At 37.2% G+C, this 9,807-nt stretch overlaps 1 protein-coding gene across 2 annotated transcripts; it reads left to right on the top strand.

Annotated features, from left to right (window-relative positions):
• The first annotated feature begins 6,460 nt into the window (after positions 1-6,460).
• On the top strand, positions 6,461-9,509 carry LOC143856688 (PLASMODESMATA CALLOSE-BINDING PROTEIN 2-like). Of its 2 annotated transcripts, none has more exons than XM_077366961.1 (4): positions 6,461-6,781; positions 7,540-7,779; positions 7,905-7,967; positions 8,990-9,162. In XM_077366961.1, the coding sequence occupies exons 1-4, from the start codon at positions 6,724-6,726 to the stop codon at positions 9,025-9,027; spliced, it is 399 nt and encodes a 132-aa protein (XP_077223076.1). In that variant the 5' UTR covers positions 6,461-6,723; the 3' UTR covers positions 9,028-9,162. The 2 variants fall into 2 exon arrangements, with proteins under 2 accessions (XP_077223076.1, XP_077223071.1); XM_077366956.1 differs by having other exon boundaries at positions 6,467-6,781; positions 7,905-7,941; positions 8,990-9,509.
• The last annotated feature ends 298 nt before the right edge of the window (positions 9,510-9,807 follow it).

Genomic DNA, 9,807 nt, shown 5'->3' with positions numbered 1-9,807 from the left:
AATATGAGTTATCCGGAGTAACTGAAATCATACTCAATTACAAGGATTTATTAAGACTCTTGGGGGCCGCTTGGATACGTGGATTTTAGAATCTTGGATTTCCTCAAGATCGTAGACGGGAGACGAGAGAAGAAAGAGACCGGCTGTCATTTTCTGATTTCTCATCCTTCTTTTCGTCACCAAGAGAGTAGGAGATCATCCCATGTTTCGAGGTTTTAGAAATCTCAGGATGTGGGAGAGATTTCTAAAACCCGGATTTCTTACTTAAAATCCAAGATTCTAAAGAGAAGCCAAACAGACGGACTCCTCCTCTTGTCTCTCATACAGTCTCCCATACAAGATTTTGAGAAAATCCAAGATTCTAAAATCCGTGTATCAAAACAACCCCTTGGTGTGTCCAAATTTGTAGCCAACAGAAATGTAAGATAATACTTCCCATTTCCCACTAAATGAATGTCCAAACTTTCACTCTAATCCACCAAATCTGTCCACTAACATCAATTGACTACATTCATCACAGATTCTAAATAAATCAGGCATCTGTTTCATCACCTATATCCCATGCTTTTCCAAACCTAAGGGACTTTCATAGATGTTCTTAAATCCACTTCCCCTCTCATGATCAGACTTAAATCCTATTGAGGAGTTTTTAATTTTGAATAAGAGCCAAAATTTAGAGGTACCTAAAACTTGTTTTTCACAAGAGGCATGCAATCCGTAATTAGTGACACTTGTCAATACCAATAGCATGTGTTTGCTATATTAAGACATGCAAAGTTGGTTTTAACACTTTTTTTTTCTACGACATAGGGTATCCCCCACCCCATTTTAGGGCGGGACTAATCCCTATGGATGTGCACAATCACCCGTAAACCACGCGCATTGGGTTTACTAGGGGGGATTCGAACTCGCGACCCTGGGGAGCGCTCCCAGGACTTCAAGCCAAAGAGCCACACTAGCAGCTCACCTCAGCACTCCAATTTAACAGTCACTGGTTTAGGAGCTCAAGTTCAACAAAGGAGGTGACATTGAGGGTGTGAAGTCTTAATCTAATCTAATCTAATCTAACTACTATATATAAATGCAAAATGATGGGTTAATGTGTTCCACCCTTTGCCAAAAATTCCGTCTATATCCCAGTTGTATTATGCTTGTTCTCATCAATAAGACGTTATGATATTACCTACTTTCTTTAGGGTAAAATCTTAATCTACATCTACATATATAAAGGCAAAATCTTGGGTTATTTTCTTCCACCATTTGGCAAAAATTCCATCTATATCCCAAGTGTATTATGCTTATTCTCTTGCATAAGACGTTATGATATTACCTACTTTCTTTACGGTAAAATCGTAATCTACATACGAAAAGTACCGACACAGGATACCTGTTTATGACAATTACAGAAAAAAAGTACAAAGAAGAGAGGTAAAGACATATGACAATGACTAAAGAACTACTCGATATTACAATCCCAATAGGGCCTTAGCTAAAAAAAGCATAACAATTAACAATCAACATTTGGGTCCCACTGGAGCCATGTATGTACAATCCCGATCATTAAAGCCCTGTTCGATTGAGATTGTGACAACCATTGTGAGCTACAAACTGATTATTTGACTCAAACCGATTATTGTACTCAAGATTTAATTTCGAGTCAAATAATTGGTTTGGGTCTCACAATCCATTGTCACAATCTCACAAACGAACAGGAAAAGCTGACCCACATTTTTTAGTGCAATAATGGGTTTGGAGCTCAGAATCAAGTATCACAAAATCTCAAACGAAGTGGGCTTTAACATGCAGAGAATCACAGTGTGACCCACATAATTTAGGATCTGTTTCAGATTGTGGCCACCGATTGTGAGGCCCAAACCGATTATTGGACGAGGAACTCTAGTCCAAAATTAAACAAAATCTTTAGTCCAATAATCAGTCTGGGGCTAACAATTGGTTATCACAATCTGAAACGAACAGGGTCATAGGATTGATACCGGGGTAATGATATATTCGCCTTCCTTTTTTGGGTTGGGACAGCCCCTCTAGTGTAAAACAGTAGTCATAAACATGGTTTTAAATTTCGACCCGAAATCCGAAATTTCGGATTTTGGTGGAGACCGACACCGAAATCACCCAAAACCGAAACGGTCATTTATTTCGGCCGAAATTTTGGAAATTCGGTCGAAATTTCGATTTTGCCTGAAATTTAAACCAAAAAACCTTTTTTTATTATTTTAATATTTTACCGAAACTGAAATTTTAAACCATGGTCATAAATACATTAGAGGGTCCCAAGTACAAAAAAGGGGCTAATATATCCCTTTCTCTTGATACTAATAATAAGCCTTTAGGTCCAACACGGGATTTGTATGTGCAAGACCAAGTTTAACAAGTAGTGTATGCTGGTCAAATTAACGAACCCAATTATGTCATGCGACGCATGTGGGACCCAAAAAGTGTTTATTAGGAAACATGTAATATTTTTCTATGAGAAGGAGTAGGCAGAGTTGGGATGAATGGTAATTTGTAATTTTGGGCCCCACAGGTGCATGTTACCGATATCAAAGATTGTTGATATTGTAGAACATCATTAGGCAACCTACATAATGTTGTTCGCATCAGTAATAAACATCTCATTTGTAAGATAATTAGATAAACGTCTCTCTCTCTCTCTCTCTCTCTCTCTCTCTCTCTCTCCGCAACAGGAACAGTTGATGGGCCCCCAAAATTCTCTCCCCAAATCCAACCCACTATGACAGTGTACTGTCTAGACCGTAGGATGATCCAAGCGGTCCATTTGATAGGCCACATTGTAAATAGGTTGTGTCCAAAACACCATCTGGTCCATTACCATATGATGATCCTAGCCCTCAGATATAAAGAGAAATTGCTTATTATGGAAACCTCTATAGATTGGAGGGTTGAGATCATCCTGCAAACGATTTTGGGGGCACAACCCATTTAAGTTATGGCCCATCAAATGAACGGCTCGGATCATCCTATGGTCTGGACGGTACACTTCATTTTCAAAAACATGGGTGGGGCCTAAATTGGGCCTTAATGTTATTGTACGAACCACACCATAGGATGATCCAAACCATGGACGGCTTGGATCATCCTATGTTGTGGATGGTACACTTCAATTTGAAAAATATCAGTGGGGCCTACGATTGGGCCTTAATGTTACTGTACGACCAACTCCATAGGATTATCCAAACCATGGACGGCTTGGATCATCCTATGTTGTAGACGGGCCTTAATGTTGCTGTACGACCAACTCCATAGGATGATCCAAACCATTCATTTGTTGGGCCACAATGTAAATAGGTTGTGCCCCAAAAATCATTTCCATAGGATGATCACAACCCTACAATCTATAGAGGTTGCATAAGATGTAGTTTCTATTTAGATCGGAGGGCTAGGATCCAGCTTATGGAAATGATATTTTGGGATGCAGCCTATTTACGTTTATGGCCCATCAAATGGACGGTTTGGATCATCCTATGGTGTGGTATGGGCGGGGCCTACTTTGTTCAAAAATGGACCCACCATTCCACCAACTGTTCCTGTTGGGCCCACCAACTGTTCCTGTTGTGTGTGTGTGAGAGAGAGAGAGTGACGTCTTTGACGTATAAGGGCCCAGAATCATTCGATCAGGGTGTTCTCAATGTCAGCTACTCAGCTGGCTGAACTTAGAGTAGACCCAATCTTTTTAGCATTTTTCTTAGAGGAATGCTAAACTAAAGGTCGCCATTGCAAAAGTCAGCCGTGAGGATGCCCCCATTGGATCCACATCGTCAAGGCGCTTTTATAATTATTATAAGTGCACTTTGGTGACCTAATTTATACGAGATAAAAAATAGAGCTTAGATATTAAAAATGTAAGGTATTTAATAGCTACAAAGAAATTTACATTTAAAAGATATTTAATAATTAAAAAAACTTCTCCTTTATAAGGTTTTAAAGGAGAAGTGGATCCAGTATTTTTCAAAAAATACAATACGGCCCACTTCATAGGATGATCCAAACTGCTCATTTGTTGGTCCACAAATGAGCAGTTTGGAGCATCCTATGAAGTGGTCTTGTACTTTTTGAAAAATACTGGACTTCATGCCCATACACCATATAAAATCTCTAGTATAAGTAATAATATTTGTATATATGGGGGAATAATAAAGGAAAATAAGAGAAATTATATGGTGCCGCTCGTGCGTGCTTGTAAGCTGTACGACGGAAGTACAACCCTTGATATTTGATCCAATAATAGCCTCTTAAAAATTGTGCTGCTGCTGGATCAAATATCAAAGGTGGTGCCTCTTACACCGGCATGCTCGCTCGGGCACCGTATAATTTCTTAGGGAAATAATATCCACACTGCCTTTTTGGCATTTTTTTAGCATTTAAAAGGAGTGAAGTGCCATTATTGGAACAAAGGCAATATAAATTACAAGCAAGCAATCAAGAGAATTCAAGACTAACTCACTTGTAAAAGCTACCAAACGCCAAAGAGTACTCTTGCAATCTCTGTATGGATCCGCATGAACTAATAATAGGAAGCAAGACCTAAACGTATGGGTCTGGAGTGGTTTGATTTCCTTCCTCCGTGATTTTTGTTTTTGTGTTTCTTTTTCTCTTGTAGTGGTCCTTCTCGGTCCACATCCTCTTTTCTTTATTGAATTTTCTCAGTCATTTCAAAAAAAGAAAAAAAGAAGAAAAGAAGAAGAAGAAGGAAGCAAGACCTAAACCTGACAAAGAGAACATTTCTTTTTGAAGTATGATTAATCAATACTCACTTGTAAAAGCTACCAAACGCTAAGCTAAAGAGTAATCTTGCAATTCTCTTTATGGATCCACATGAACTAATAGCATGCAAGAGGTAAACCTAACAAAGAGAACATTTCTTTTTGAAGTATGATTAATCAATGCAATTATTTAATTCCTCATTATAAGACATAAACCAAGCATAAAGAAAAGTTGTTGCATTGGCAAGAACCTTGTATAGTTGTATTAGCTTGGCACAAAAAGTAAGCATTCTCACATTCAGTACAGACTATTTTAATTAAAAAACCACACCTCATCACATGCTTTGTTGCCTAATCTCCTTTGGAAAATTGATAAAAGCTTCTGTCCCCTGCTAATTCCAATTCTTATTCAGGTACATATATTCATTCACTTGCTAATTAATCCATGATTAGGAATTTGATGATCCTATTTTGACAAGTATAATTTGCTAATTTAGGTGGTTTATTTCTTAATAATACTAGAAATGTAACAATTTGAGATTACTCATATTGCTGAAGATCTCAAATCAATGTGTTGGGAACTCTTAAAAGAAACATCACATGGCGCCCGATTAAATTTGATCATTGAAATGAATCTATCTAGTCGACCTACAAATCTATCACAGCCGTTGGATCATGATCCACTATGTCACACGTCCAACCAATCGGATGAGAGTTGTTCCACTAGGTCCCATTCACAAGGCATGAGACTGTTTTTGGTCATGACAAAAAAGTGAGCAACAATTTGATTATGAATTTTAGTCCATGGAAAATAAATTTTCCAGCATTTGCTAAACTTATTTTCCATGGATTTTTTCCCGTCTATATTTTTCTTGTTCCCAAGGAAAACTGCAAGCTTGGACTTTGGAATTTTTTCCATGAAATACTTTTTCCATAGAAAACATTATTTTCTACAATTTTCTTTTGGGAAAATTACGGTTACACCCCCTCAACTTTCTGACAGAGTTAACGACAACCCTATAGTTTCAAACTCATCAACTACACCCCTGACTTTTCAATGTGTTTAAAGTAGATCTCCTCCCTTAACAGTCCGTCACTTTAATCTGATGGAATGACTCAAGTATAAGTTAGACCCCCTCTAATTCTGAATTGATTCATATGCAGTTGGGTTGAACCAAAAATCTTACTTAGCATTGATATTGTTTGTGACAGTCCGTCACTTTAATATGATGGAATGACTCAAAGTATAAGTTCGACCACCTCTAATTCTGAATTGTTTCGTATGCAGTTGGGTTGAACCAGAAGTCTTACTTAGCATTGATAGTGTTTTAACAGAGGGGGTCTACCTTATACACATTGAAAAGTTAGGGGTGTAGTTGATGAGTTTGAAACTATAAGGTTATCATTGAATGTACCAAAGATGAGGGGGTGTATCTGTAATTTTCCATTTTTCTTTTTCATTGTTACTGGATCCAGGCTCCCCTTAATTCTGAAGTTCAAGCACTTTGATATGAATTGCCGATGCTGAAACAAAGAACATAACAGTGTCAGCTCAGCAATGTCAGCAGTCAGCAACTCACCACAAAAAAGACAACAGAGAACAAATGGGTGGGCCCCACTTCACCAACCAGGTGAGTTAAGCTTAGACCATACACCACAGTCCTTACCACATGAATGAGTTTATGACCGTTTTAAAAGGAAAGGGGGCAAAAGCTCAGCTTTGCTCACTTCCCTATAAACACTCTCCCAAGAGAGAAATAAAGAAAGTGAAAACTAGTAAACAACAAAAGCATTCAGAAACAGACAGCCACAACCTCCATCGTCTACATCACCCCACATTATTTGTCTAGAAATTCCCATTCCCCACACCACATTTCTCATTTCCTGTTTCTCACTTCTTTGAAAAAAATCTCTCCTTTTCACTATTCAACCATTCTTAATCCCTAAAACCCATTAACTTCACTTCATTTTTATCACATTCATGGCAGCTGTTGTTGTGCTTTCAGTGCTCCTCTTGGCCATGATTGATGGTAGTTTGGGTAAGCTCTTTGGCCTTTGTAGAACATGCTTTCAGATTAGTTTTGGGTTTTTTCTTTGTAATTTTTTTTTTCAGATAAGTTTTGATGTTTTTTAGACATGGGTTTTTCCTCCTTTTCTTTTATTTTCTTTCCCACAGTTGAGATTTAGACCTTTGTAGTAGGTTTTTCGAACTTTCAGATAAGTTTTGGGTTTTTTCTTCATGAAAGAAAATAATATTTTTAGATAAGTTTTGATGGTTTTTAGACATGGGTTTTTCCTCCCTTTCTTTTGTTTTCTTTCTCACACTTGTGATTTAGACCTTTGTAAGAGATTTTTGGAAATGGGTTTCACTGTTTTCTATCTCTTTTGTTGTGAATTTCTTTAGATGGGCTAAATGTGGTCATTTCGGTTTTGAAAGATGCAACTTGGTGTGTTTGGAGTGATGGGTTTCCCCCATTTTTCTTTTACTTTTCTTTCTTTCATGCAGGATTTAGTCTTTTAAATGGCAGTTTTCAGACATGTTTTTCCCTCTTTTTTCTTCCTCTTTTGTTATAAATTTCCTTAGATGAGCTGAATGTGTTGATTTGGATTTAAAAGATGCAACTTTGGTGTGTTTGGAGTGATGGGTTCCCCCCCCTCTTTTTCTTTTATTATTCTTTCTTTCATGTAGTATTTAGTCCTTTAAATGACAGTTTTCAGACATGGGTTTCCCTCATTTCTCTCTTCTGTTATAAATTTCTTTAGATTGACTGAATGTGGTGTTTTTGGGTTTTGGAAGGTGCAACATGGTGTGTTTGTAGGAGTGATGTGAGTGATACAGCCCTTCAAAAGACATTGGATTATGCTTGTGGAGCTGGGGCTGATTGCAATCCTCTTCTACAAAATGGAGCTTGTTATAATCCCAATACTGTGAAAGGCCATTGCTCTTATGCTGCCAATAGCTACTTCCAAAAGAAAGGACAGGCACAAGGGACCTGTGATTTTTCAGGCACTGCAGTGACCACTACAACAGACCCAGGTAAACCCCAAAGAAAAACCCACCATTTTAAATCTAGAAAAATAAAAAGTTAAAAAATAAAATATTAAACTATATTAGGATTGACTGATTTTTTTTCCTTTGTTTTCTTGGGTGTTTTCTTACAGGCCAGGGTACTACTTGTTCTTACCCTTCAACCACCAGGTTTGTTGTTATGTCCTTTTTTATTGGTATGAAATTTGTTCCTTTGGTGAAATTACTCATGTTTTTGTACAATGTTGATTCTAGTATAAAAATGTCTATTCTTTAGCTGTTCAGTTTTCCTCCATTTCTATGTGTTGTTAAGGGTCTTGGATTGAGAATCTGTTGTGTATCACCTACCAGGTGCAATGCTTGTTCTACCTACCATGTGCAATGCTTGTTCTACCTTTTTTTTTCATCGACTATAAAAAATCCTTTTTTTTTCTTTATTTTTGGGTGTTGAGATTTCTCCCTTTTGTCTAAAACATGAACTTTTCTGAGGTTTGTTTCTCCACCCATTTGTCTAAAAAGGTCTGAATTTTGAGTAGGCTTTGAATAGAGTCTCAACGCCCATCTCTACCTAATCTAACAAGAAACACCCCACTTTGTCATTTTCCTGTGTTTTCAGTATTCTTCTATCTGTGATTATTATTATTTTTCATATTTATACATGTGATTAGTTAGTTTTGTTCAGTATTTCTGTATTGAGGATTTGGTTGTTAGGTGGGTATGTTATTCTTTCGTACTAGTGGTGAAAGGTCAAAGGTGGTTTGATAGACCTACCCCCACATTTTTATTTATGCAGAAAATGTTCTTTTTATTTTCTGTATTGAATCATTTCCATTTGATGTGTTCTTTTTCTGGCTTTTTGGGTTCTTTGGTTGATCATATTCTTTCAAAGACCTTTGGTTGATTAGGTTTTTCCTTTTCTTTCTATTGAATCATTTCCACTTGATGTGTTCTTTTCCTGGCCTTTTGGGTTCCGAGGTTGATCATATTCTTTCAAAAAACTTTGATTTAATTTTTCCTTTTCTTTCTATTTAATCATTTCCATTTGATGTGTTGATCTTATTCCTTAAAAAAAAAAATCTTTGATTTAATTTTTCCTTTTCTTTCTATTGGACCATTTACATTTGATGTGTTCTTTTTTTGGTCTTTTGGGTTCTTTGGTTGATCATTTTCTTTCAAAAATAACTTTGATTGATTTTATTTTTGCCTTTTCTATGTTCAGTGCTGCTGGAACTACTACACCAAGCACAAACACAATAGCTCCTCCAGGCTCAACAACAATAACACCACCCTCCTCCTTCTCTCCCCCAGGAGGGGTAATTGGTGGAGGAATCAGCTCTGGTGGTTTGGGCCCCACTGGCATAAGCAGCAGCAATGACAACAGTAGTGGTTTTCTTACAAAGGCTAATATGGGTCTTCTCCCCCTAGCTCTTTGTTTTTTAGGAATGATCTTGGTAAGAGGTTGAAAAGAAAGCTGCCTTGAAAGTTGGGTGGACAATGTGATATTCTTCTAAGGGTTTAAATCATCTAGAAAAATTCCCTACTGGAGTTTGTTTTTGGCTCTCTGATGAGAAAAAGGGTTGTTTGGATTCCTTTTGAGTAGTGGGTATTGTGGCAGGCTGGTGGGATGTGTTAATGGTAGGGAGGGCATCACTCTTTGGTGGGTTTTCGTTCATGCTTTTTGTATATGAAGGGAGGCAGTGGTAATTGATTAATTTAATGAGAATTTGGCAGCTTGTCTTTGTAGTTGTAGTGGAGAACATATTCTCCCCCCTCTCCCACCACCTTAACGCTAATGGGTATGTGGCTCTTTTTTATAAGCATCACTTCTTTTACATAGACCAAAACACAAAATTACTTACTGTTGTTTATGGTTTTGATGCTTTTTTTTTTCTGAGAAATTTCATTGGTGATCTGTGAAACTGCTGCCACACTTCAGATATGTGTTTTTGTGTTTGTTTAGGTGATTCTCAAATTAACCCACTAGAGAAACAAATAATTAGATAACCAAAGGTTTAGCTGCTATAAACAACTTAAAAT

Source organism: Tasmannia lanceolata, unplaced genomic scaffold (genome assembly GCF_043159265.1).
Source record: "Tasmannia lanceolata isolate RefF3 unplaced genomic scaffold, GAP_Taslan_0.1 ptg000003l, whole genome shotgun sequence".
Taxonomy (NCBI): domain Eukaryota; kingdom Viridiplantae; phylum Streptophyta; class Magnoliopsida; order Canellales; family Winteraceae; genus Tasmannia; species Tasmannia lanceolata.
The sequence above is the reverse complement of the archived record's forward strand: the minus strand, read 5'-3'. Positions and strand labels throughout refer to the sequence as shown.

Bases quoted from the DNA above. Each gene is read 5' to 3' on its own strand.
- LOC143856688 (XM_077366956.1), top strand. From the start codon at position 6,724: ATGGCAGCTGTTGTTGTGCTTTCAGTGCTCCTCTTGGCCATGATTGAT. The intron at 6,782-7,539 runs GTAAGCTCTTTG...GGGTTTTGGAAG, and splicing joins CATGATTGATGGTAGTTTGG to GTGCAACATGGTGTGTTTGT. The intron at 7,780-7,904 runs GTAAACCCCAAA...GTTTTCTTACAG, and splicing joins GACCACTACAACAGACCCAG to GCCAGGGTACTACTTGTTCT.